Raw genomic sequence first — 27,535 nt, 5'->3', positions numbered from 1 at the left:
GCTGAGCATCCCCGAAGGAGAGTGTGTCAGAGGGAGGCAGCTCACATGGTGATCAGAAAGCAGAGAGACTTCACTCTCCAATACAAATATACACCCCAAAGCCACGCCCCCATGCCCACCTCCTCCAGCCACACTCTACCCGCCTTCAGTCACCACTCAGCGAATCCCTATCACGGGATTAATTCAGATTGGGTTATGATTCTTAAAAACTCAGTCATTTCTCCTCCGAACCTTCTTGCATCATCTCACACAAGAGCTTTTGGGAGACACCTCACATCCATTCCATAACAAGGTCCCTAATAGTATGCTTTGGTGAAGGAATTTTTGAAACAAATGAGAATGGTTTAAATAAATTATGACAAATTTATGTAGCAGGAGGCTACATTTATATAATAGAGGATAAATTTAAGTAACAGAATGAATACTCTTATGTAATGAAATTTATATAATAATGCCTAGGATTTTCAACCTTTTAAAAGTAAATCAGTGATGTAAATAAATGAAACATATAAAAATCGAACTTTCAAGTTCTCTCAAGAAGAGAGAAAGGGCAGCAGCAGAAAGGGTTCCTGGGGTTTCCAGAAGAATTTTTAAACAATGTTAAGTATATAAAATTATGGGTTAAAATCAAAACAAAGCCATACACACAGTCTGCCTTAATTTCATAAAATATTTTCAAACTCATATATAACCGTAGAAAAAGTCTAGAAAAGAACGTAGTAGAATAATGATGATAGTTTTCTCAGTTAGATATCGGGATATTAATATTTTCTTTTTATTAGGTTTATGCTTTTGTTTTCCAAGATTATTTGTTCTCCTCCTCCTCATTCCTCTCCCTCTTGCTCTTCTTTTTACTTACAAAGAGAGGTGCATGTTGCATGGAGCCTGTTCCCATCTTGGCAGCAGCCTGCCTGTCTTGGCTGGGAGCATATATGCATTTCTGTCCTCCAAAACTCTTTATTTAACATGTACCATGGTCAAAATCAGGGTGAAATTATTTTAAAGAGGTTTTTATTCCTTTCTTCCCTAATATTCACTCCAACATTTAGTTGGTAACAAGATCTCAGAGACTTATTCTTCTGATGTTGTCTCTCCCATGATAAAAAATATTATAAAATACATTTTACAAAGTTATGATTAAGACTAAATGCAAAAAAGGGAAATTGCATGGAAATGAAGGGAGACCCTCATTTCTATACAAAATTACATATAAGAGGTTGTGAGGGGAATGGGAAAATAAACAAGGAGAGAAATGAATTACAGTAGATGGGGTAGAGAGAGAAGATGGGAGGGGAGGGGAGGGGGGATAGTAGGGGATAGGAAAGGTAGCAGAATATAATAATTACTAATAGGGCATCATGTAAAATTGTGGATGTGTATCCGACGTGATTCTGCAATCTGCATTTGGGGTAAAATTGGGAGTTCATAACCCACTTCAATCTAATGTATGAAATATGATATGTCAAGAGCTTTGTAATGTTGTGAACAACCAATAAAAAAAAAAGAAAAAAAAAGACTAAATGCAGAGTTTCCGTTGCTATCCTTATACAGAGGCTCATGCTCTAATCAAGTGGTTAACGATGATTACATTTCTTTTCCTGTGTTCTTTTTGTTCTTCCTGTTGCTGATGGTTATCCATCTGATTGTTGAATGGAGGAGGGGAGAGGGAAGGGATGAAGCAAAGGATGTTGGGACGGTTGTTAAAGTTGTTTCTTGATCCAGGGGGTTGTTACAAAGGTGTTGGCCCTAAGTCCACTAACTATACTTTCATATGGTTTTTCTGTGCTTTAGTTTACCCACAAAACCAAATGTTTAGATAAATCATGAAACAAGAACAAAACTTGAAGGTCTAGCTTATGCGTGGATCTCCATCTTCCTCATACCTACTCCCTTCAATTTTTGATTCATTCTGAAATCCCTCGGGTATTTAGGTTTGACCCACATCCACTCTTAACAGATGACTGCTGTCACTCCATCTGCTTTCTGTCTTTATGTACAGTTGGTCCCCTCTGTTCACAAGTTCCACATCCACAGAGCCAACCAACCACAGATGGAGCATATTTCAAAAAATTACAGCTGTACTGAAATGCAGACACTTTTCTAGTCATTTTTCCCTTATCGACAAAGCACAACAACTAATTTATATAGATTTACATTGCATTAGGCATTATAAGTAATCTAGAGATGATTTAATGTACATGAAGGATGTGCATAAATTATTTGCAAATACTACTCCATTTTACATAAGGGACTGGAGCATCCACATATTTTGGTAGCCATGTGCATGTGTGTGTGTGGTGGGGGTGTCCTGGAGCTAATTCCCTGAGAATACTGAAGGACAACTGCACTGTGATACGGGATTATAGTTACATCTTAGCTTTATTGAAAACAGTGACATAACTTTTGTGTTCTATTTTGTTTTGGGGGTGATTTTGGGAAAAAAAATGTAAGAAATATCTTCACAGCATCATTTAAAATTCCTAAGTCTCTGCCTTAGATTTTTGTATAATCGTGGTAAGATTTCCATAACCTCCATTCTCTAAATTTTCTGCAATGAATATGTATGGCTTTAATAATAAGAAAATGCTCGCTCTTTCTCTTTCTCTCTCTTGCAACACAAAACTGTCCAAGAAGGCCTGGAGCTCTGGATCCTGCGTCTGCCTCTGGCAGAGGAAGCCCACTTGCCTTTCACACTCAGACCACCACACCCTCCTTTTCCAGAAGCATTCTGAGGGTCCTCAATTCTGGGACAGAGCTGGTTACTAAAGTCTTTGGCAACCATGCCAGCTCATCTGCATACAGTGTGGAGCCTCTCAATAGATTATGAATGTTAAGCTTTTCAAAGGCTGTTTCCAGAAAATTTAGTGTGTGTGTGTGTGTGTGTGTGTGTGTGTGTATTGCCAAAGGTTTATATTCCCAGTGATGCCATTCCAACAATAGGTGGTGGGCATTCCCTAGGATTTCTCATGATTATACATAAACTTTCCAGTCCTTAAGACTTAACATACCCTGAATGCCCTGAGAGGTGGACACCTGGACCCTATATCCTATAACACTTTTGAACTTCTTTGGCTGCCAACAGGCCCAAAGAAATCAGAGATCCCAGGATCTAAGATGTCCCCACTGCCCCCTATTAGCTCTGGACTCTTGAGGCTAACAGGAAATAGCAATCCCAAAGCAGTAGATATTCACATTTCCTGAGGTTTCTCTGATTGGGCTCCCCTTGGGCTCTGGGGATGCCGTCCATTTCTGTCTCAGGTAAGCAGGAAGACCTCCAGGAAGGCTCTGTTCCTCCCTCTCCTCTACTTCAGGCACTTTCAAGCTTCAAGTGCTTCTGCCTCCACTCCCAAGAGCCTCCACTTCCTCCAACCCTCAGATCATAGGCTTTATAGCCCGTCTACAATTAGATTCTGCTGGGAATCTTAGGAGAATTGATCCAGCCAATTAAATTAGGAAATTGCTCTCTAAATTTAACATGTCCATCAATCTCATCCAAAATGGCAGCATTGATTTGGTGGGCTGAAGCTTTAAGGTTATTTTTATTTAATCCAACAGAAACTACATTAGGCTTCCCCCACTTTACAGGTTTACTCATTTCCCAATTTGGTTTTATTAAGCTTAGCACTGAAGCTATCTCATAAAATAACCCTCATCAATACTTTCCTGCAGGATTCCCCCATCTCCACCCTGGAGATATTGCCAGGAAAAGCTGCTGAGGTAACACGCATAAATCTCTCCTGTCCCTTGCCTTTGGTGTGCTCTGTGTCCCCATTTGTGAATTTGTTTATTCCCAATCTCTTTTTCAAAAAAAGGATTAGGACAATATGTGTGCATGTGTACATAAACCCACATATGGAAAGATATCCCCTATTAAAGTCACACTCTACTTGGGTCATTTCCTCCACCTTGAGAAGCCATCTGTTACCCCGGAGCATTGTTCTAATGGCCAGGACCATGCCAAGAGGGGCCCACACACATATGCGCAAAGACAGAGTTACATTTGGAGACTGGATAGCATCTTTAATTAATAATGCCACAGTCCAACATCCTTTCTGTTGCTGTAGCAGATGGTGACTGTATGCGCGCACATGCGCTTGTGTGTGTGTGTGTGTGTGTGTTTGTGTGTTCCTGAAGAGATGAGGGACCAGCATAGACTCCCAAGCAGGTCTCAGCTAAGGACTCTGCTTAGCAGCAACTGGAAGATGATCTCTATAGGGACACAAAGGCCAGACTTTGCCTCTTATGGTATTGAGCCTTCCTTCCTCCCAGGCCACCTTTTGTTTCTTCTGGGCAAGGCTGAGACCTGTACTAGGTCAGGTTAAAGGGCTTCTCAGAAAAGACCAGCCTCTGGTTCCCAGTTCTTACTGCCTCTGACCAGAGGAATATTCCTGGGTGAAATACAAATAGCTAGGCCAAGGCAGACCACCTGGGCCAGCACTGGTCCCCTATGTCATACTGGGGCAGCACCACAATGGTCCAGCACTGGGCAGAGATCCAGAGCTACTGGGCCATTTGATAAGTTCTTTTCAGAGACAATCTGAATGTAGACAAGGCCTTTCTTCCGGCCAGCCACAGAGGGTCAGACTTGGCTGTGGCAGCCACTGGAAGTCATTTCCAACCCAACAGCCTGCCCTCCTGACACTGCCATCTCCACTCTTCTCAATTCCTCACGTGCCCAGTAGGTCTGCAGCTCAAACATGGCAGGGGAGGGTCATCATGATGGTGGTCACAAGGAGGCCATGAGAGACCTGGGCTAAGCTGGATCTGCAGCCATGTGCCGGCCCTGAAGCCAGCCCTCTCCCCCATGGTCACCGCCAGCCAGAGCTCTCTGAAGCCAGATTGGATCCCCACAGGCCAGGCAACAAGTTCTTGGCCTAGTGCAGAGGGAGAAAACCAAAGTGGCTCCACGGTCCCATCTCCACTGCTCTGTGCCTTGGGAAGGCAAGGAGCCCAAGTCCCAGGATGGTAGGATCAGCTGTTGGGGAAGCACCGCTGTCCAGGTGAGGCCTCAGGCCGGAAGCTGGGCTTGTTCAGCGGGCTGGGGTAGTAGGTGGTCGTGTATACATTGGTCTGCTGTAGTGGGTAGAAGTTGGCTCTGTCATCAGGGATCAGGTTATTTTTGTTCAGGGTCTGTGGGAAGAAGAAATCAGAGAGAAAGGGGTTAGGGGAGAGGTAGGGAAGGGAACAGGCCAGGGCCAGGGGTCCAGGAGTCAGCTGGTGAAGAAACATTCCAGATGCTGAGGCAGTGCTCCCTCATGCCAACATGCCCCCCACTGTCCACCCCGTCATGCCCAGCTCAAGGATAGGACCACTGTTCCCTTCACCCTGGGCTTCTGCTACTACCAGAAGGCTCCGCACCTTGAACTCCATGGGAGTGTATTTCTCATTCTTGGGGGTGCCCCCACCCTTGTAGTGCAGGTGATTGGGGGTGGCAGGATGGACGAGTGTGGACTCCTGAGACTGGCGCTGGCAGTGCTGGCAAGACAGGTACACCGCCAAGGTCAGGAGCCCAGAGCCCAGGAAGCAGGAAACGCCGGTGGCCACCAGGTGGATAAGACTGAACCCTGGAGAAGGACAGGCAGGTGGTAAGAAAAGGACCACTTTGAAGAAGAGAGATTCCTGACTATCTCCTGAGAGTGGAAATAGCAATAAGAGGCTCTGGGACACAAAGGAAAGAAAGGATTTGAGGCCAGAGCCAAAAGAAACAGGGGAGCCTCTTCCCCAGGACAACCTGAGGCTTGAGTCAGACATGGCAACCAGTAGATCAGTGGATGGATAATTTTCTTAGGTATAGACTGATGATGGCCTCCCAGATGAGGAACATGGCTGGAACTACCCAGGTCTCCCTGCACACAGCCTTGAAGTAGTGGGCCTGACTATCTGAAGTGGGAGGTAGGAAGAATCCAGGCTTTGGAGAGGGGAGGAGGAATAGAAGTGTGTGTCATGAGTGGCTCCTTTTACCTCCACAGCTGGCGGCCTCCTCCACACTGGAGGCAGGCAGGATTACTGCAGGAAGACAAGTGGAGAAAGTGTTAGGGCAAAGTAGAGAGAGGCAGGCTCCCTCCTGGACTGGGTGTGGCTTTGGGAGAACCTCTGGGTCAGCACTAAAGTGCAGGAATGGGCCTCCCTTTGCCACTCCACAGACCTCTTCTCTACAAGGGCTGGCCTGTTCACTAGCTATGTAGTGCCAGAGCTCCAGGTGTGTGCACCAGGCAACAGGTGAGTCTCTTGGGTGTTTCATCTTGCTCCAGGACATACCCCAGCCCAGGACACAGTCGTCAGACTGGGAACTTGGGAGCTTGGGGCAGGAAAGGCTGGTCTGAAGGTTTTGGCACAAGAACCTACCAGGAATTTCGCTGTAGGGACAGGGGCGACTCTGGCTGCTGTTTCCAGCACAGGCATTGGGCCCTGGAACAAGCTCCTCACAGTGCCGGCTTCGGCTTTGGACTCCATCTTCGGTGCATATACCCCACTCAGACCAGGGTGACCAGCCTTCTGTGGGTTGTTTGGGATGCAGTTGAGTGCCCCAGGAACCACTGCTGGGGATCAGAGGCTCCATGGTGCTCCCCAACCCCGGCCAGATGTACCCAGTACCTGGGCAGGCCTGTGTGGCACATAGTGCCTCCTCCGTGTGCAGCCCGAGACAGATGTCCTCACCTGGAGAGGGAGCAGGGCTGGTGCAGGAACGTGTGCGCTGATAGTGGCCCCCACCGCAGGAGGCTGAGCATTGGGACCACGAGGTCCAGCAGGACCAGGCACCCCGCACTGCAAGTGGATGGCATGTGTGAGGGAGGCACCGAGGCACCCTGGGCCACAATGACTTCCACCTCCACCTCTACCCCACCCTATCCCCACTCAACAGGCACTCTTAGGGCACACATGTGGCAGGGAAAATGCAGGCAGTAGCAGAGACAACAGGAGGGAGAGAAACCAGCTCCACCTTATCTGGCTAACCAATTAGGGGAGAGGAAAAAGTGAGGCCGAGTAAGAAAAGGCCCCACTTCACTGAAGTATCCTCTATATTCATGGACAAAGAAAAAAAAATACTCTAGTGGCCCTTGCACAGGATTGGCAAGAAAAAGAAGTGACCTGGGGCATGGGGTTCCCGGGTAGTCCTGAGCCTCCGGGGCCACCGAGTTTCCCTGGTGGAGGATTTCGATACACCAAAGGCTCCTTTCTCAAGATTACCTGGGCAAGCCTGCGGGTTGCAGTCCTGGTACTCGGCGGCATCGCCCACGCAGGGCAGGCCTCCATTTCGGGGCTCGGGGTTGGTGCACGTTCTCTTGCGGACGCGAAAGCCCAGCTCGCAGTCCCGGGAGCAGGACGACCAGGGGCCCCAGGCAGCCCAGCCCCCGCTCAGCGAGTGTGGGGACGTGCTCCCGCTGCGCAGGAGATCCTCCACCAGGGCTGGGGAGGGCCGCGGGCCTCAGCGATGCGGGCGCCGACAACCGGGCCACCCGCTCCAGTCCCCGGGCCTTCCCGGGCTCCCGCTCCCGGCCTCCCCGACCCGCCCCCGATGCTCCGCGGGCCGAGAGGTGGGGCGGAGGGCGCGGGGCTGTACCGTCGGTGTCGCAGGCTCCGGAGCCGTCCGCTGGGCAGGTCCTCGTCTCAGTCCTCCTCCTGCCAAGCTGCAGGCCGTGAGGGTCTGGCAGGGGAGCGCGGCACGTGAAGCGGAAGCGCTGCTCCTGCCGCGCCCCGCCCTGCGTCACGTTCACGGGCAGCCAAGGGGTCCACGGGGTGTTGCGCCGCACTTCTGGACAGCCCTCGGGGTTGCAGGTCTTGAATTCCTTCGGAATGAGGGTGGTTTCAGAGCCCCGCAGCCTGCAGGCCTACTCTGCCCTGGAGTTCCAGGTCCCTCACCCCTCGCCCTGGCCCTCACCACGCCACAGCCTGGGCAGGAGTTGCCATTCTCGCAGGCCCGACGACGCGACTGCACACCGCCCCCGCAATTGTTGCTGCACTTGCTCCAGGAGCCCCAGGAGGCCCAGAAGATGGGCACTGGGCAAGGGGTGTTTTCATTGCAGAACCTGGGGAAGAGGGGGAGGAGTCATCACCCTAAGGAGGGATACTGCCACCCCTGACAAGGTGTCACTTGGCAAGGAAGAGAGTACCCTGGATCACCCAGAAAATCCAGGCCAGTTTGTAGCAGACCCGGAAATTGTGGGACCTCAGGGCAGTCGGTCTTCAGATCTCCCTGACCACGCGCTAGCTCACCGCTCCTCCCGGCCCTTGCCCACGCAGATGCGGCCCCCGTGGCGGGGCGCAGGGTTGCTGCAACTTCGTTGGCGGACCTGGAAGCCGATCCCACAGGATGTGCTGCACTGTGCCCATGAAGACCACGGGGTCCATGCCCCATTCCTGGTGGAGTGACATGGGACAGAAACAGATGCACCTCTTGAGCCCTAGCTACTTAGATGTGGTCCACATCTGGTCAGATGGAATTTGTATTTTCATCAGGAGGGACCAGATGGTGACAGAAAATATCAGCTCTTAACCAGGCTGATACCCATTCATCCGTTTCTTCATTCATGCCACAAACATGTACTGAGAATCTTCTATAACCTGGATCCTACCCATGGAGGCCAAAGGACACACTCTGTAAGAAGGTCCCAGACACCTTTCCCATCTGCAGTTGTCCTTTCACCCTTCTTGATTGATCAATCCTTGCACTTCAACCCAAAATCACACCCCTGTTCTGCACTCACATGCTTGGCTCCAACCTCAGTCACTACTCACTATTGTCCAGTGATCACTAGGCTCCTTATCTTTCAAGTAAGCTGGACAACTGTATTCCTACCTCTTGAGGTTGCGGTGAGCCGTTAAATTAGTGAACATATATGAAATAGTCATTTTAAGAGTGCTCAAAATAATAGGTTCATTATTATAACCATTTTATGGAGTCTCCAGAAACTAGGCAGTTGCAAGCTCTTTACATACATTATCTCCTTTAACCTTCTCAACAACTCTTCATGACGTACTGTAACCCTCACTTAGAGAAACTCAGAGCAGTTAGGTGGCTGGCCAAGGTCACATCTCTAGACCATATAGTCCAGGATTGCCACCATCTCATCCTGTCCCTCAAGTTTGGGATAGTAAGACCCACTGAGGCTAACCTGTCTGGGAGGGACTCCCATGCCTGGGCAGCCTTCCTCTTTGCATCAAGAGACCCCACAAGGTAAAAACTTCCCTCTCACTGTTGGGGAAAATTCCCCAGAGTTCGTGTTTCCTGCCTCAGACATTAGTCATCTGTTCAGTTCCTGACACTGCCCTACAGAGGTTTTTGTCCCTTAGTGCAAACAGTTGGGTGGGGATGCCCCTTATCTCCCATTCTTTCCACTCAAGTCGAAGGCCAACACTATGCAAGCCCTATCCTTTCATACCTGGAGCAGTTGGCGATGTGGATGGCTGGACCCAGGCAGCTGAGGCCCCCACAGCGGGGCCGGGGGGAGTCACAGGATCGGGCCCGGCACTGGCAAGAGCCTGAGTTGTCTCCATCTAAATGCTCACATGGTTGCCATGGTGACCATGGACCAAAGCCCCCATCCCGTGTCACATTCCGCACCTGCAGACTCACAGAAGGGGAAGGACCCCTGTCACAGGAGGCAGGGGCAGGAAGGTTTGAGATCCCAGGGCACTTGGGGAATACTGATGGGAGTCAAAGTCTAGATTGAGGGACGAGGGCTGAGGTGGAGGGGGGCACAAAGGGGTTCTCACAGGACAGACTGTGATGTTCTGGGTCCAGAGGCTCATGTTGGAACTGTCCTCCAGTGTGCTGCAACGTTGCTGCTTCCCATCCCAGCCGCAGTATGGGTCCCGTGCCCCCAGGCATGCCCTGCCAGACGGAGGTGCTGACACTTAGGTCCACTGACTTCCCAGCCTCAGTTGCATCTCAAGAATATGCCTGGACAACCCCCCCCCCACCCAGCACCTCTTTCCATGCAGTTCCTTTCTTGATATTTAGTAAATTCACTGTGCACTGTGTGTCAGGCATCATTTTAAGCACTTTACAAGCATGAATTAATTTAATGCAGCAACTCAGTGATGCAGGCCAATTACCATCCCCACGTTGTATAGAGGAAGCCCAGAGAAGTGACCACAAACTCAAACTCTCCAGAGACTGCACACTTAACCAAGAGACTGTACTACTTTCCTTGAGGACAGGTGCTTCATATTCCCCATATAGGGCTGCAGGAACAGACATGGGTAATAAAATCCAAAAAGGTGGTGCCTCCCTGTGAGATGCTCTGACTAAGACAGAGAAGACCTTAAAGTGTTCTTGACCCTGGCTCACATGAGAACCACCCAAGGTGCTTTTTGAAAATACTGGTACTGGAGCCCATCCCAAACAGGAATCTCTACAAAGGGGTGGCTTTTAAAAGCTCCCCGGCCAATTCTACAATAAGCCCAGCTGAGCATCAGGACCCATACACAACTTTTTGTTGTACAAAGGGAGGGGAAAAGAGGTGACCACACATATTATTCATGGTGGAGTTGAGACCATGCTTCCCAACCACACTTCTCCCTTCACACTCCTGCCTCCCAGCTGCAGATTACATCTAATTTCACACACTGAGTGAATATGGATCCATCCTTCAAAACACTGCACAGTCAGGGAATACCTGAGTGTAGTCCAGGGGCACCTGGAGCTCTTCAGTGGCAGAAAGCAGAGTTCAGGGTTTTAGCATCATAAGAAGGTGCTCACTGCCAGGAAGGACAGCTCCCCCTTCCCTGGCCCCAGGGCAAGTCTGTAGCAGTGGCCCAGGAAAGATAATGGTTCCCACATCAATGTGTGTCCCAGATGCTTCCACTTCTCATATCCTAGGGTTCCTTTCTTCCTTTTCTTCTGAACTATTCAAGGCAATGTATCCTTTACATTTTTTAGCAAGAATTTTAAATTCCTGCTAGTAGGACTTCAAGGAGTAGAAAAAAAGAGACTATGAGGATTATGGAGTCAGGATTTGCTGTCCATTAGCATGTAAAGACAGTATAAGATCGTGGATCCAGAAAGAATTTCCTTCCAAACCCCCAGAGAGCTCTCCAGAGAGCTCACTCCAACCTGTGGCTTTGAGACTCTGCTCCCTGGCTGACATTTGGACCAAAAACACTGCTAGCAAATTCAACTGATCAGCACTCAGTCAAGCCTTTGCTAGTTTATTTCCCTTAGCCTCCAAAGGCAGTGACAAACTTGAGAGGCAGCTGACATGACACTTTATAACCAAATAAGTTAACTGGGCAAAAAAGAATTAGCCATGATTTGTGATGAGTAATAATAACAAAGAAGATTCTCTTCATCAAAAAATAAATATCTCCCAGCAGAGAAAATGACTAAGGGCAAAAAATTTTGAATAGGCTTATATAAGACAAAAGCAAATGATTCTATAGGAACCCAGCGTGTCTCCGCCTACTTCTTCCTCTAGAGACTCACCACTTTTAGAGCAGTAGTTCCCTTGACTGCAAATTGGAATTTCCTGAGCATCTTTTAAAATGCTTAAGCAAACAAAACAAGCCCGCCTGAATCTGGGCCCTTTAGACTGGAAGAGGACCAGGCATTAGACTCTTTTAAACTCCCCAGGTGATTGCAATGAATAGCCATGGAATAGCCTGAACTGCTGGTCCAGGCGCACTTTTGTCAGAGCCCAAAATGAAGTGCCTTGTTTTTCCAATCCCTGACAATAGGAAATGAAGGAAAGAAAAAGTAGAGTAGGCATTGCCCCAGCCTGCCCCTGCCCAGGCCCTCTCACCCTCTCGGTCTTTCCTTTCTCTGTAGTCTCAGAGAAGAAAGGGAGATCACAGCAGCCTGCTCTAACCCTGCCCCTGCTCTTGGCAGTCTGTGGGCCTTTGAGACGCCCCAGGGACCAGGGCCTGAGGTCTTTTCCTGTGGAAACTAAACAGAATGACTGCCTCCTTAGCTCAGGTAGATCCACATCCACTGTTTTTGGCCAAAGGCCACTTTAAAGCTGACAAAACAGAGGACACTCTTAAGAAAAAGCTCCAAGCAGAAGAGAGTTGAAGCGTGTCTCTGACTGTAGACAGGGGAGGTGATTTAGAGTTCTCTTCATAAAAGGAGCCATCAGACCAGTAATGTGTCACCACGCCTTCTTTACTGCACCATCTCCAGCAGCCGTTGCAAAAGAGAACAGGTTCATTGCATGGGCTCACAGGCAGGACAGAGATGGATGGTGGACATTGTAAGCAATCAGATTCCAGCTCCTCTCGCAATAGGCGCACGGGGGGAGCTGTCCAAGGTAGAAACGGCACCCTGAGGCTGTGAGCAAGTGGTCTTTACTTAAGACTGTAGAGGAATGGGGCCTGGTCAGGAGAAGATGCACTCCGAGTGTGGGCCTCTGCTGCCCTCACAGAGCAGGCTGGGGGGACCTGTGAATGAGCTTGGGTAGAGGATCCCCTCTCCCAAGAGCAGGGAGAAAGGCCTGCCAGAAGGAGGAAGGAGTCATAGATGCTTACAACGTCTACTTTGTAGACTCCCACATTCCTCCTGCTCCTCCTCATGTGAGCCCTGGTCCTCTCTGGCCAGTCCCCTGTCTTGGCTGTGCCCCGTGGGGCTGAGATTTGCCCCAATGAAAGGAAGCAGTTGGAGATAAGCCCCTGGATTCTGGGCAGAGGAGGGGGCCCACCAGCACCTCTGCTTACCCCCCTCATCCTCCTGCTAGTCTTGGAAGGAATGAGGAAACAAGCATGAAATAGCCATCCTAGGACACAGTAAAATCCTGTGATATGCACCCCATGATAGTGCACATTCGGATAAACTGTGATTGGCAGTTGGTTCTGGAGTGCACAGCCTGGTGGCTGCATGTCCTTGCTTGGGTCATTTTATTAACCTTCCAGTAATATGAATTGCTTTTTATAGTTTCTGGACCAAACTTAGAGTTTTATGCCATGGTTTTCACCATATACTTCAAGGACTTCTATCCCAAACTCAGGAAATAGGACAGCAAAGTCCAACTCCGAACTGATTGTCTGCCATGTTCTCCAGGATAGGAGTGCATCAGGCCCCATACACAACCTCCCCATCTCCTCAAAGAAGAGCATGAGTGGGGAAATGGCCCAGCACATTCCCTTCCTCTTTCCACTGCAGACCCTAGACTTTATATCTGGGTTAGAGCCACACTAGTTCACTGGGGACGTCCATCTGCTCCATGATGGTGCTGCTCACTCCTGTCTGATCCATCCTTGTAAAACACCTTTCTGGGCAGCCTGAGGCTCCACCCCCTGTTCCATGACCACCTCAGTGCCCACAGCCATAGGATTCAAGTCCAAATCCTCCCTTGTCGTTCTCAGCTGGCCTCAATCCATTTTTCAGTCCTATTTCTCACATCTCTCCTGCACCAACCTCCTTTTAGGCCAAATAATTAGCCAGCAGAAAGATCAGTCCTGTGCAGAAGGCCATTTTGTGCCTTCAACTGTGTGAGGAGGGTTCCTGGTGGAACATAAAAAATACTGGGGCACTGGGTTTGTGTTGTGGGATTTACAACCTCTTGGAGAACAAAGTACATGTGAAAAGTTTAATAACACAAGCATGAAGAACACAAGAGATGGGGGAATGCTTTTAAGCGGGTGACTTTTCACTCAAGGCCAGCGTCACAGACTCAATATCACATATTCAACATCACAGATTCTAAGACTTCAGAGAGCCCAGGAGGTTGGGGCTGGGGGACTCCTAAATGAGATTAGGGAGGTCAAAAACAGGAATAAATGTACTAGCCACCACTTATGATTTTTCTAAACTAGGCACTTCATGAACACCAGTCTCAATCCTTATAACAACTCTGCATCATGCACTCCATCATGCCATTTTCCTGATGAGAGAGTCAGGGCTCAAAAAGGTTAAGTGACCCACTCGAGATCATACAATCAGTAGGTGATGAAGCTGTGATGGATCTCCAGGTGTGTCTAACTCCATCACAAATCCTTCCTAATACATCCTTCTCTCTCCATATGACAGAGAGAGGCTGGGGTTCCTTTCCCTACCCAGATATCCAGAGCTTTGAGTGAAGCAAGTATTACAGGCCCGTTCATCTTGTTTCCTCTCACACCAGGAGTTCTGCAAAGTGCCCTGAACATAGCCGGACTTGGTAAATATGTGCTGTTTGGCTGATAGAGCCATGTGTGAGGGGCTTGGGGAGCCTGAGTCTGCCCACTGCCCTCCCGCTCCTTGGCTGCTTCCTCATGACCATGCAGCCTCTTCCCCTGCCCTGCAGGCGTCTATCCAGCTTCCAGCACACTCCACCAGGACTGGAGAACAACCCTTGGCAGCACAGATACCATTTGTCTCCCAAATCTCAAGGACAGATGGCAGAGCTAGGAGGACTCTCTGTTGCAAAGGCCACAGAAAGTCCATGTGGCTGAGGCTATGCCAAGTCTTGACGCTCTCAAAAAGGAGGCTATGCACCCCAGGACAGCTTCACTTGGTTGGAGTCTGGAATGCATTTCCATTTGGCTTCAAGTTTCCCCTTAGAACTGGTGGCACTGTTGCCACATCTTTGACTCCACTTGAAGCTATGGTATGGAGACCCAATCTCAGAAACAGTGGGAACCCAGGGGAACTCCTCCAGGTGGTTTCTTACTTCCACCCACCACACCAGCCCTCTCTTCCTGTTCTAGGGAAGGAAGAGGGGTGAAGACTTGAACTGACTCAAAGCATTATCTCCCATCTGCACCCACATCTGGGCGATAATTACTGTGGTTTCAAAGATAAAGGTCTCTCTCTGAACTGCAGGAACTGAGAATAAATCAAGTGGTTTAGAGATGGCTGATGGGCTCTAACCATGGGGTTGCCAACAGGGACAACAACATCCACCACAATTTGCTAAACAACTGCTTCCTGCAGTCAGTGATCCTCTTTTATGCAGTTATCCCAATTACCCCCCACAAAACTCCCACAAGTTACTTTACAAGGTGGAAACTAAAGTACAGAAAGGCTAAGTAACTTGTCCAAAGGCACACACTGAAGACCTCCGAGATGCCATAGATGGCCCAGACTCCTTTCTTAGCGCCACCGAGGTGTGACTGGGGGGCCACCTCCCTCCTTCTCGCTGCTGGCTTACCCCTGGCTGCGGTAGGCGGCGCACCTCTCCAGAGGGACCCTTAGGACTCCGTCGCTCAGCCCCACAAAAAGCGCTCGGGCGCTGTGCAGGATTCGCAGGCTGCGCAGGGGCTCCTGTCGCCCGGGAGGCAGCACGTGCAGCTCCTCCAGATAACAGCCGCGGAGGCCGCGGCTCACGGTGGACAGCGCCTTCAGGATGGTGCCTGACTCTGGGGGTCCAGAGGAAGGTGACCTTGAAGGATGGGGAACCTCGTAGCCCAGCCCTGCAACCACCTCCCCCACTTGCAGCCCAGGATGGGCGCGGCCAGCTCACCTGTGCCGATGTAGAGCACATGGTAGAGCGTGTCCTTGGCCTGTACGAGGTCCACCACGAGGTGTGAGAAGCGCACACTGTCTTGAGTGACACAGGGCTCAGGTGTCACTGGCTGCACGGCCTCACTCATCAGGAACAGGCGCTGGGCATCCTGCAGGCTGCGCTCTGTGAGGTTCTCATTGGGGCCCGTCTCTGGCAGGGTGCCACACTGTCTCAAGGAACCAAGCAGCCAGGTCACATGTACCCAGCCCTGCCACAGGGCTGCCAATATACTGTCTCCACACCCTTTCTCAGTGTTCCCAGCGGATGCTAATTCTCCAACACTCACCCACCCAGCCCAGTCCCCGCCCTGCCCAGCCCTGGGTGACACCATTGAACCTATTATTGCTGCTGGGTCCTCTGACCTCTTTCCTGGGAAGAATGCCTCTTCTTTGGAACTAAGAGAAAATGAAGCTGGGAAATTGGTGAAGGAGGGACCAGAGAAAGGAGGAAGGCCAAGAGGTCTGAACTGTCTCTAAAGAAATCATTTGAGTGTGGACACGTGTGCTGTGATTTTATGCTTTCATAGATGCCTCTCCATCACATTGGGCCAAGCTTTATTTTCTCTCTTCTAAATCTCCACTAAAGTTCTTATGCCTTCTAATTCGAGCTAAAAGGAAACCACCTTTTATTAAGCACCTACTACCTTCCAGGCATATCAACCTTTGCACATATCTATGAGGCATTTCTATAATGGCATTATTTCTAGTTACAGATAAGGAAAAAGAAACTCAAGGAGGTTGGGTGATTTGCCCAAAGTCACACAGAGACAGGCTAGATCTGGGTCAGGAGCGTTGGACTGCAAAGCCTGAGGTCTTTCCCTGCTCTACACCATACCTGGGGCAGGGAGTTGGATGGACGTGAAAGTCAACCATCAGTAGTAGCCTCACCTGCCCACTTGTTTCCTCTTTTAATGACAGGATGGGGGATGATCAACTATCCATGACTGGCCCTTACCCACTCCAGCACTCAGAGACCCTGTAGGCCGACATACCCATGCTAGACACTCTGTGAACACACCCTAGCTCCAAATTCTGGCTGCAGTTTGCTTGTGTAGTGCTCTCCTAGCCCCTGACACTTTATAGAGCTGAAGTCCCACACCCTGCCTCTTGGGGGCAGGGTGAGAAGTGGTTCAGAGCAGGTCCCCTGGCTCTACCTCTCACCCACTCTCCTTCGCGCTCAGTCTGAGAGGTTACCCTCTTGTTAGGGAACCATCACGGACACCAATGATGGGTATAGATCAGCAGAGACAGGGCTGGTGCTTGTCTGGGGTAAGCAGTTGGGTATCAGCTGGTAGTCTGGTGGGGGAAGCAGGGAGAGGTTGTACCTGGAAATTGGGGATGGGGTTGGCAATGGGGAGCCAGGCAGCCCTGGGATTCTCTTGGTAACGAAACGGGCCATTGAAAGCCTGGGAGATGGCACTGAGGTTGAAGGCGCAGACAGCAGAAGCGGCGATGCTGTTTCTGAAAGACAAGAGATGGTGGGAAGCTGCCCTCCCTGTGGACCTGAAGTCACGCAGCCAGCTGTCATGCCCAATCCCCTGGGCTTTGGAAGAACCTAGGATGAGCCTGGTGACTTCTGCAGCTTGGGGGTGTTACAGAAGGAGACGTGGTCCTCACACCCAGCAACCCCTGGGGAAAGTTCCACTGACAAGAGCACTGGCGGGTCCCTCTGGGCTACCTCCTCATCCCGTTCCCTTATCCAGTGGGAGGTGAAAGGACAGTGAGTGGTTTTAAAATGTTAGTCCCTGGCCCACAGTATAAAACATATTTTACATCACATCTTGCTATAATACCCACATCTATATTAAAGTTTCATGAAATAATACTAATCTACACTAAATATGTTATATTGAGCATTTTTATTTCATTCTATTCTGCTTTTCGGGGGAGGGGCAGGTACCAGGGATTGAACTCAGGGGCATTTGACCACTGAGCCACACTCCCAGCCCTATTTTGTATTTAATTTAGAGACAGGGTCTCACTTAGTTGCTTAGCACCTCACTTTTGCTGAGGCTGGCTTTGAACTCATGATCCTCCTGCCTCAGCCTCCGGAGCTGCTTTGATTACAGGCATGCACCACCTCACCCAGCACCTGCTTTATTTATTTATTAAATAGCTGGTTACCAATCTACTGGTTTATGCTGGAACCCGTGACACCCTGAGCCAAATGATCTTTAAGACCCAGAATCACAGATATCCATGAGCATGGGGTGAACAATACAGAGACGACACCACTACACCAACCTGTCCACTTCTAGTCTCTGCACGTGGTCCCTGTCCCAAATGTGTCTATATCCTTCTACCTCTGCCTGGTTCCAACTGTCTTCCTGGTGGTCTCCCTATAACCTTTGTAGGCTCCTAATTCATTTGGCTTGCAAGTGCCAGAGCGAGCATTTCAAAAATGCACATCCAACATTCTCCTTGCTTGCCTCAAATCCTTCAGTAACTTCTTGTCCTTAGGATAAAGATCGAAATCCTTCTTCTCCAAGGCTCTTAGGACAGAATCATCCCTGTCCTACCTCAAGCCTCCTCTCTTGTCTTTCTCCCCTTCATTCTCAAAGCACCTGCCACACTGTTCTTTGCTCAGTTCTAAAACATTTCTTCCCATCCCAAAACTTTGCGTGCATTATTCCCTGGGGCTGGAATGGTCTTCTCATCCCATCACTTCCTGTCACTTCCTACAGGAAGTCTTCCCTAGTGCCGCCTTACCGGCTGTTAAAGGCATTGCTGCATATTGCTTGTACCCTCTGAAGCCCAATATCCCTATTCAAATTGATTTCTTTAATAAACAGTACGGAGCCACCCCTGCCTGTGCTCACTGGTACCCAGTCCACACTGGGACAAGCCCCTGACATGGAGGAGACACACAATAAATAAACTATTTACAATCCACACTGACATCGTCATTTTTTCCTGATGCATCTTCAGCTGCTCACGGCTACTCACTCTCTGGTGCTGAGAGCCGGTCCGGTCCTGGTCAGCTTGTGAGAGCTGTGCTATATGCCTGTCCTCCTGCCTCTGACTGGGTGGCCTCTCTACCTTTGTCCCTGCTTATTCCCTCAGAATGTCATTTCTGTGGCTAGCCTGGTCCCCATGCAAGGCCTGCTACATTGCAAGCAGAAACTGCTCTGTGGCTCCCAGGTTTCTAACATCCTTACAGAGAACCCTGCACAGCATCCACTACAGCAAATATTGGCCTTGGTCTGGTGCCATTCATCACTCTCTGTGAAAACTACCTGATCTGTTAGTGTCTCCTGGGAGGAGGAAGAAGGTCTCACGATCTCTGTAAGGTCACCCTTCCTCACACCAAAGGAAGCAAAAGGGACTCCAAATCCCAGCCTGTGGTTTTCAGTGCAGCTTAGAAAGAAAGTGATGGAGGGATTGTCAGGACACACACGCTGCTGGCTGATTTAGCAAAGTCATGGAGTCCCAAGGTGAGAGGGGCCATAGAGAATCCCTGCTGAGCCTCCCTGAGGGGCTACTGGGCCCTCCAGGGCTGCCACCTCCTCATCAAAGGCAGGATTCTTTTCTTTCATCACCAGCAAGTTCTCCCTCCATGAGTCATGCTCCAGCTCCTCTTGCTTTCTGCACATCTGGCCCAAACCTGCCCTTTTCAGCAACCCAGACCAAGGGCTAACCACTCCAGAGCAGCAAACCACAGAATCCTCAGAGGACCCGGTGTAGCCAACCCACCTTATACACGAAGAGACAAGGACTCTAAGGGGCCTGTCTGAGCCCACCAGGCTGCAAAGTCAGGCCAGAGCTAGGCCCTGACATTGCAGGCAAGGGGCAGCAAGGGGCAGGGACTCACACGTTGGTGGTGAAGACCCCGTAGATGAGGTCCTGCTCTGGCAGGTGGAAGGCACTCTGCAGCTCATTGTAGTAGAAGGGGACCTCGCCCGGGCGGGAGCAATTGAGCCGTGCCTTCATGAACGTGGTCCAGGTGTCCTCCAGCAGGAAGCGGCCCCCCACGTCATTCTTGCACACGCGAGCCACCCGAGAGTACACGGTGCGCCCACAGTCATGCTCCACCGCGTTCTCCCGCAGGAAGAAGTATGCAAACAGCCCAATGTCATAGGCTGCCACAAAGTTTGGCTCTGGGGAATGAGGGGAGAGGAACAGGGGTGGGTGAGGCCAGCAGGGAAGAAGAGGGCAGAGTTGGGAAGACTCACCTTCTTTGGTGATCCCAGATGGGCATCCTGACACTATCCTCCCACCAGCTTGGTGACCCAAGGGTTCTAATAATCTTGTTTCCATGTCCAGTACAAAGCACAGCCATAATAATAGCTGTACGGTGGGTGCCAGTCATATTCTAAGAACTTTATGTGGACTAACCCATTTAATTCTCATTATGATTTATGAGTAAGTATGAGAATTATCCCTATATTACACATGAGAATAACATGGTACAGAGAGGTTAAGTGCTTCCTCAAGGCAACACAGCTAGTTAATGAAGAAACAGGGATTCGATCCCAAGAAACAGGAAGTTCATATCATTCCTCCCCCAATAGGTTCTTTCCCATAACCACTTTTACTAGCCATTTCCTACATTCTCTCTTTCCTAATAGCCTGTCCTCCATCTATTCTTGTTCCTTGGATAACTGTGATTTCATCTGGGACCCATCGCCAATAAGCTCTGGTCTTTGGACAAACACCTGCCCTGTCCTGGGCCTCTTCCTTAATGAAGCAAGTGTGAGCCCATGCAGAGCTGTTAGGAGTGAGGAGGGAACCGCTCCTGGGGCTGCCTTACCATTGAGCCACTTGGAGTTATACTGGGCTGTGCGAAGTGGTGGCCCATTGCCCAGGCTGCGGTAGATGGCCGGGTCCCGGCCTGAGAAGTCGATGACTGTGGCTGCGTAGAGCTCCCCCTGGGAGGAGATGACAGCTGTGGAGTTGTGGCGTGGGTCGTAGGGACAGCGGGCCACACCATTGATCTTCTCGATAGTCCGGCTGAGGTTCCCCACCTGGGGCCGATGAGAAGAAGGGGACACTTTTCCCTAAGGCCTGGGGCTGCCTGTTGTTTCCACCCCCGAGTTCTGCTTCCTCCTAGGTCCCTGGTCCTTCTGGCCTTCTCCCCTCCTCCTTGTCACTGCCCACACCACAGTCCCTCTGAAGGAGCGGCCCTCACGGAGGGTGAGGTTCTGCCAGGAGCTCACCTGGACTAGCAGGTGCACCTTCCAAGGCAAGGCTGACAATAAAATAGAGGAGGCCCTGTTAAATTGGAATTTCAGATAAAGAATGAATGTTTTATAGTACTAATTTGTCCTAAATATTGCTCAGGACATACTTACGCTAAGATATCATAAAATTCCTGAAATTTGAATCAGTCTGGGAATCCTTTTTAGTTTTGATTTGAGGTTTGGTTTTTCTTTTCCTGTTATATTTGGCAACCCCATCCCAAGGCTGTGTGCCCAGGTGACAGACCTTCCTTCTGCCCGCCTGCCCTGGGCTGCCCACCTGTCTGCTGGAGCACACAGGGGAAAAGGCATTGGTGCCACACATGAACACCTTCCGGCCGGCGACAATCAGGACTCGCACGTAGTTCTGACACTCCTCCTGAGGCAAGAAGGAAAGTGGTGAGGACACAGCTCTGCAGGTGTGGTGCTGAGGGTCTTCCCCTCCACCCGCCGAGACATAGATGCCAACCCACATTCTCCAGCACTTCGTTCCCAGATCTGTGCTGCTGTGACCTCCAGCTTGTGTCTGTGGACATCCCTGCTGTCCTCTCTCCTGTGCATGGAGCCCCCAGCTCATCCAAGCCTCTGGAGCAGGTGACCTCACACCCTTACCAGGTCCCTTTATTCACACAACCATAAGTCTCCTGCCTACTCCAAACAGGACCCCTGGGACCACCAAGGCCACATACCTCCGTCTTCCCCTTGCTTTGGCAAGAGCGGCGGGTGTCCTCATTGGAGGCCCACTCGGTGGCCTGTGGGAGGAACACAGATGTCACATGGCTCACTCCCTACTACTCCCCCAAAAGGCAGGAAGAAGTCAGTGTCTGAGAGAAAGGGTTGGGGGCAGCCTGCAGGGTAAGGGCTCCTCTCATCCCATCAGAGGGCCGGGGAAGGTTGCCAGGTTTCCTTACCCAGAGGTCTTTGCCGAGTGGCGTCACGTGAGCCCAACACCTTCCTGCCTGCTTGAGGCAGGGGTGATGTCCTGCACCTCTAGGTGCTTTATCTTCCTGTGATCCGTCCTAGACACTCCCCAGGTCAGCAGGGAGCTATAACTGGCCAAAAGGACCTTCAGTACCACCCCAAGCCCTGAGTGGGAGGTGGAAAGTGTATCTCCATTAGGAGTCAGATGTCCCCCAAATGAGTGGGACATACGGCACGGGGCTCTCTTGAAAGGCTAGATTTTGCAAACCTTAAAGATGGGAGATTTAATTTTCCCACTATAACACTTCAAAGTATGTATTTCCCCCCCTAAACCACAGACGAAATAGAGGTTCCAAGCGACTGTTCAGAGTTATACATCTCGAGTGCTATAGAACCAAAATGGAACCCCACCCTCCTCCAATGCCAGAGGCCTCCGGCTGTCTCTAGGACTCCCCTTTCCTAAACTGCTCCTCCCTGCACCACCACCCCCCCCGCCCCTCCCCTCTGCACTTCTCTTCTTGGCTCCCTGTGGCATCACTTACACTGTCCTGGGGTAAGGTGTTTGGGGATGCAACTTCAAAGTGCCCAAGGCATTAGGAGAGAGGGCCGTTCCCCAGCCAGGATTCCCCCTAAACCTATTCTCTCCACTTTCTCCAAGAAGTGATCCCCTTCTCATCCAGGCAATGTCCATAGCCCGGGTGGGGCTCATTATATATTTCTGAGTCACTGCCAACCTGTCCTGGGGCAGGGAGCCCTGAGCAAGCAGCTCTCCCATCCAAATGGAGGGGGAAAGGCCATCTGCTTTTTTTAATTGCTAACAAAGCTGCTTCTAGTCTCCGCCCACAGAGCTGCAGGGCTGGGAGGTGGGAAGGGAGGCAGGGGACTGGAGAGGGAGCCACAGCGGGGCTCTCTTCTTTCCAGGTTGGGCCACCCATGCCTGAAATGGCCGCTATGGGGGACAGAAGGAGACTGACTCCTGCAGACCCTGGATTCAGGAGCTTGCGGTGAATTTGGTGAGACCTTTCTTCAGGTCCATGAGTGGCCTGGGAGGGCTCACCTCACCATGCCAGTCCTGGATCTTGGGCCCCTGCTTCTTCTAGACCTTAGAAAAAGGCAAATGGCCCTTGGTATCTGGACAGAAACAATTGAGCAATGTAAGACTCAGGACCCATGAGCTCCCAGGCTAAGCCTGATGAGAGAGGAGAGGGACATCCATGAGGACCCTGGGAGTCTCTGGGGGTAGAGAAGAGCAATGTTCACAGCCACTGCAGATGTCCAGGGAAAGTACAGGCAGCGGGTGGCTGCAGGAGGGCTGTGCAGGCTAACAAGCCTTGCTGGGGTCCCGGGGTCCCTGAGCACAGGAGCACTTTGAAGTGGTCAGCATGTTTGTAGCAAGGGGTCAAGAACCCCAATGGTGGGTGAGGGGGTAGTTGTGCACAATAAAAGTTTAAGTCACTCTGAGCTCAACAATGGGACACAATGGTGCTAGGGACTTTTTTTCTCTCTCTTCTTTGATCCTGGAAACAGCAAGTGAAACTGCATTGGCCTTTTACTCAACATAAAGGTGAGCAAACCAAACCCAGAGAGTGTGCACAATTTGCCCAAGGTCAGCAGCGAGTGAGCCACAAACCCAAGAGACAAAGCCAGACAATGGACTCCAGCTCTGAGAGAGCTCTTTCTGCTTCATCTAGTAGCCTCTCGTGATCATATTTCCTTTACTGAGAGTCAGCCCATTGGCCCTAAGAGAATATGTGTATACTCATAATGGTAACAGCACAGAGTGGGCTTTTGGGAGTCATATTATTTGAAAAAAAAAATTTTTTTAACCAAAGTAATGATGCACAGGGTTTTAAAAAAATATATGAAAAATGCACCAATAAAAATCCTAGCCATATACTCCTCCAATTCCCCAACCCTCTTACTCTAGGACAACAACTTTTACCTATTGTAGTTGGTTCTCTATTTTATTTTAAACGAATTTCTCAAAAGAATGTATCTATCTCAGATTTCATCTTTTCACTCTCTGTTATAAAGAGTTTTTACCCCCAGTACTTCAGGAGGCTGAGGCAGGTGGGTCATAAGTTCAAAACCAGCCTTAGCAACTTAGACCCTATCTCAAATAAAAAATAAAAAGGGCTGGGGGCGCTGGGGTTGTGGCTCAGCGGTAGGGTGCTTACCTCACACACGTGAGGCACTAGGTTTGATCCCCAGCACCACATAAAAATAAACAAACAGAATAAAGGTATTGTGTCCAACTACAACTAAAAATTGTATATAAAAAGAAAAAAGGGCTGGGGATGTGGCTCAGTGGTTAAGTGCTCCTGGGTTCAATCCCCAGTACCAGAAAAAAAAAAAAAAAGATTTTCCCACTTACATATCTCTGCTCATCCTGTCCCAAAGTGCACATCTATCTTCCCTCCCTCTTCCATCCTCCCATTACAATTATTTCATGTTAATTAAAGTCAATGTCCATATTCACATTATTATATTGAAAAATAAATTTTTCACTTCTACCAGCTAATACCCCAGATTTCAGTGAAGATAAGCCACTAAGAAAGAAAATACACTGCAAGTCAAACTCTCTGATCATCTAAATTTTTAATGTAAACTTATTGAAAGTGCTCTTATTTAGACATGTATTTTTATGACATATTGATCTAGTACAAAAAAAGAAAAGAAACAGAAGCAAAATTAGGTATCCTTAATCTTAAAATTCAGTGATGGTCTTTTCTGAATCACTTCTGAAACGTTCACTTTTTTGTTACCTTTTTGCTTATTTCTTGAGGAGTATCATTTTTTTTTTAAACTACCCAGGTGTCAGTGGTGTAGTATTTCTAAAGAGTGGGCCACTCTGCTCTCCAGGACTTTCTCCCAAGCCATTCACCCCATTCTGCTGGCACATTTTTTATCCTCCTCCTTTTTTTATTCTCCCGGTTGTGCTAGGGATTAACCCCAGCGGGCACTTTCCTGATCTTACCAGAATGCGCTTAGGGGGGTTTTCTGACAAACCCAGATTCATATTCCTTCCTCAAATGATCTCAAAATGACTGAAATGTCAAGAGGTTGCTGCTGTCCAGTTAAAGCACCAGAATGATGACCAAGCCCTCACCTGCACAGCAATGACAACTACATCAGGACCAAAGTCTGGCCAGTAGAGATTCTAGGATGGTTATGACTGCAGGACACATCCTGATTTCAGACCGATTAGAATGTAGAAGTGTGCATCTAAGAATCAATCAAATAGTCATAGTTGGATAGGGTTTCCTTTCTTGAATGACTGTTTGTTTTGATTTTCTTCATTTGTTTGTTTTTTTCCCAAAGTTCTAAACATCTTACAAACCCCATTTTCTAACTCCATCAACAAATTATTTAGATTATCTATTTGTTCCCAACTTCTTCCTCATCCCCAACCTCTGTCCTCCTGCCCCAGGGGGCTGGTGATGGTCTCCTATTGGCTGTGGACCTGGGGTTGCCTCTCTCCTCTCTCCTGTCTTCTGAATCCCATGTTTCTACCTTTGTTGATTTACTTTGCTTATTTTGATGACATACATGTTTTTTTCCTTGGGAAGATACATCTCTAGTATCTTCCCAAGGAAAAAAACATGGTAGATTTGTTTTTAAAATTATTAAATGTCAGATTTATTCTCCATACTTGACTGACAGTTTTGATACAGAATTGAAAATAATTGTCAGTCAGGATTTAAAGGTCTTTCTTTCTCCATTGTCTTCTAGATTCTCACATTGCTATTGAGGAGTCTGAAGCAATTCTTACTCCCCATCCTCTGTAATGGACTTTATCTCTTTTTTTTCCCCAGGCTCTGGAAGGTTTCTCATCTTCTCTTTAATAACAGACCTGAATCTTGCACTGATGTGTATAGGTATCTCGTGAGAATTCAGTCAACTTTTTCTTTTCTTTTTTTTTTTTTAAAGAGAGAGTGAGAGAGGAGAGAGAGAGAGAGAGAGAGAGAGAGAGAGAGAGAGAGAGAGGGAATTTTTAATATTTATTTTTTAGTTCTTGGCGGACACAACATCTTTGTTGGTATGTGGTGCTGAGGATCGAACCCGGGCCGCACGCATGCCAGGCGAGCGCGCTACCGCTTGAGCCACATCCCCAGCCCCTCAGTCAACTTTTTCAATTTGAAGATTCGCCCTCTGTTTTGGCAATGTTAATTTACCTTTATTTTTTCCCCTTACCTTTTCTCCTTTCTCTTCTTTAGAACTTTTGTTAATCTAATGTACTGTTGGCCCTTGTACATTGATCCTCTCATTTTTTGATTTTCTCTATTTGTCATTTCTTGGTTTTGTTGTTCTAATTTCTGGTAGATTTTTCTTCAATTTCATCTTCTACACCTTCAATTTTTATTTTCCTCATTGTATTTTTAATTTTTATGTTTCATTATTACTTTATATACAAAAATTTTCATATATCAGAAGATATTAGTTTTTATATAATTGAAAGCATTTTATTATATTGTCTGTTTCTTACCATTAACTTCATTTTGTTTGTTTTGGTCTTCTCTATCCCTTTGAAAGTTTTCTTCAAAGATCTGATGATTTTTGGCTATTTGTGCATATTTTTAAACCATTTCCCACTGAAAGGAACCAGGGTTTCTTGAAAAAATAGCTGATTTCAGGTGTGGGGCAGCAGAAGGGCAAGAGGAGCTTGGGAAGGCTTATTATACCAGATAGCAAGGACACAGCAGAAGATGACCAAACTGGGCTTACAGCACCCAGGAGCCACCTTGAAGAGGCCCGCCCCAACTGGAGAAAGATGGGAGTCAGGAAAGAGAACCACAATGGATTGAATCACATCAACTCTGTGTGAATCCATGAGTTTATAATAATAATGATAATAGAAGAATAAAATTAATTGTCTACCATTAAAAAGACTAGCAAACCAGCTCCTCATTTGAAAACTATAATGAAAACAGATTATTGAAGACGTTAAAGATGCACTATCTTGAAATTCTGCCAAGTTGGTACGTTGATGATTTCAAGCCAAAATCACTTGAGGAGTTGGAACTTCAGAAAGAGCCATTTGGCCTGACTTTTTCTACATGCACCGATCCAAGATTCTTTTAGTAAAGGTGTCCTTTCTTTACCAAGGCAGAAAAATAGTCTTAATCATCTAAGACTGGTAATTGGGGCTGTAATGAACTGGAATACATTAATTCCTTGGTGTAATCCTTGTTTCCCACTAGCTTTTACACCCAACCCCCATATATTTCTTAGTGACATCCCTAGTTCAGAGATCAATTTGTTCTGTCATTCTTTCACAAATTTGTTGTTCTTTATTTAAAAGTATAAAAACATCTGCTTTGGTCATTTCTTTGGACTTTGCTGTCATGTAGAGTTCCCTATATACAAATGAAATTATTGAAACTTGTATGCTTTTCTCGTGTTAATCAGCATTGTATTAATTGGTTCTTAGATCCAGCCAAGGAGTCATGTAAGAACTAAGGGGGAGGAGAGGGGATCTCTTTCCTATCTAGCAAACATTTCCCTTGCCTTTCCTGCATGACTGAATCATTGGGTAACCAAAGACTAGATGTGAAGTTTGTCTTCATAGAAGTTGTCCAGTTAAGGACCCAGGAAATGATAATCAATGGTTGCTAATGTCAAAAATGAGAGGAAATCAGACTCTATGTGCCCTCTAAGGGAAACACATAATAACACCCATGAGATAATCTTGCCAGAATCCAAATCGAATGGGGTCTGTAGATTTATCAATTCACAAGTGATTCAGGGACTAGAGGAATATGTTGTTATACTACCTGAGTTGTAATCAGGAAACTCTATAGGACAAATGACCACGCTTCTTCAATAAATAAATTATACAAAGAGAGAAAGTATTGTTTAAAAGAGGCCTAAGATACATATTAACTAATTATAACACATTTTGATCCTGATTCAAAAAACCAAAATTATTTTGAAAAAAAAAATTCTTTTGCAGTGCTGGAGTTGGAGATTGAACTCAGGGCTTCAAATGTGATAGCAAAAGTTTTACCACTGAGCTGGACAC

The 27,535-nt window shown here is 48.3% G+C and overlaps 1 protein-coding gene across 5 annotated transcripts in view; it reads right to left on the bottom strand.

The window, feature by feature from the left end:
- Positions 1-2,360: 2,360 nt before the first annotated feature.
- The window catches only part of Sema5b (semaphorin 5B), a 117,431-nt gene continuing 92,256 nt past the window's right edge, over positions 2,361-27,535 (bottom strand). The window contains exons 5-22 of one of the 5 annotated variants that reach the window (XM_040270270.2): positions 21,282-21,344; positions 20,873-20,971; positions 20,166-20,379; positions 19,227-19,512; positions 16,741-16,876; positions 15,375-15,582; positions 15,063-15,270; positions 9,715-9,832; positions 9,381-9,562; positions 8,215-8,358; positions 7,880-8,027; positions 7,562-7,787; positions 7,189-7,407; positions 6,595-6,765; positions 6,346-6,492; positions 5,962-6,006; positions 5,359-5,564; positions 2,361-5,130 (exon numbers count right to left, since the gene is read on the bottom strand). In XM_040270270.2, coding sequence (XP_040126204.2) covers positions 4,972-5,130; positions 5,359-5,564; positions 5,962-6,006; positions 6,346-6,492; positions 6,595-6,765; positions 7,189-7,407; positions 7,562-7,787; positions 7,880-8,027; positions 8,215-8,358; positions 9,381-9,562; positions 9,715-9,832; positions 15,063-15,270; positions 15,375-15,582; positions 16,741-16,876; positions 19,227-19,512; positions 20,166-20,379; positions 20,873-20,971; positions 21,282-21,344 — 2,979 coding nt within the window. In that variant the 3' untranslated portion in view covers positions 2,361-4,971. Of the gene's footprint in view, positions 5,131-5,358; positions 5,565-5,961; positions 6,007-6,345; positions 6,496-6,594; positions 6,766-7,188; positions 7,408-7,561; positions 7,788-7,879; positions 8,028-8,214; positions 8,359-9,380; positions 9,563-9,714; positions 9,833-15,062; positions 15,271-15,374; positions 15,583-16,740; positions 16,877-19,226; positions 19,513-20,165; positions 20,380-20,872; positions 20,972-21,281; positions 21,345-27,535 lie in introns of all 5 variants that reach the window. The other 4 variants (XM_078044117.1, XM_040270272.2, XM_005338889.4 and 1 more) reach the window with 4 other exon arrangements.

Source organism: Ictidomys tridecemlineatus, chromosome 3 (genome assembly GCF_052094955.1).
Source record: "Ictidomys tridecemlineatus isolate mIctTri1 chromosome 3, mIctTri1.hap1, whole genome shotgun sequence".
Lineage (NCBI taxonomy): Eukaryota > Metazoa > Chordata > Mammalia > Rodentia > Sciuridae > Ictidomys > Ictidomys tridecemlineatus.
The sequence above is the reverse complement of the archived record's forward strand: the minus strand, read 5'-3'. Positions and strand labels throughout refer to the sequence as shown.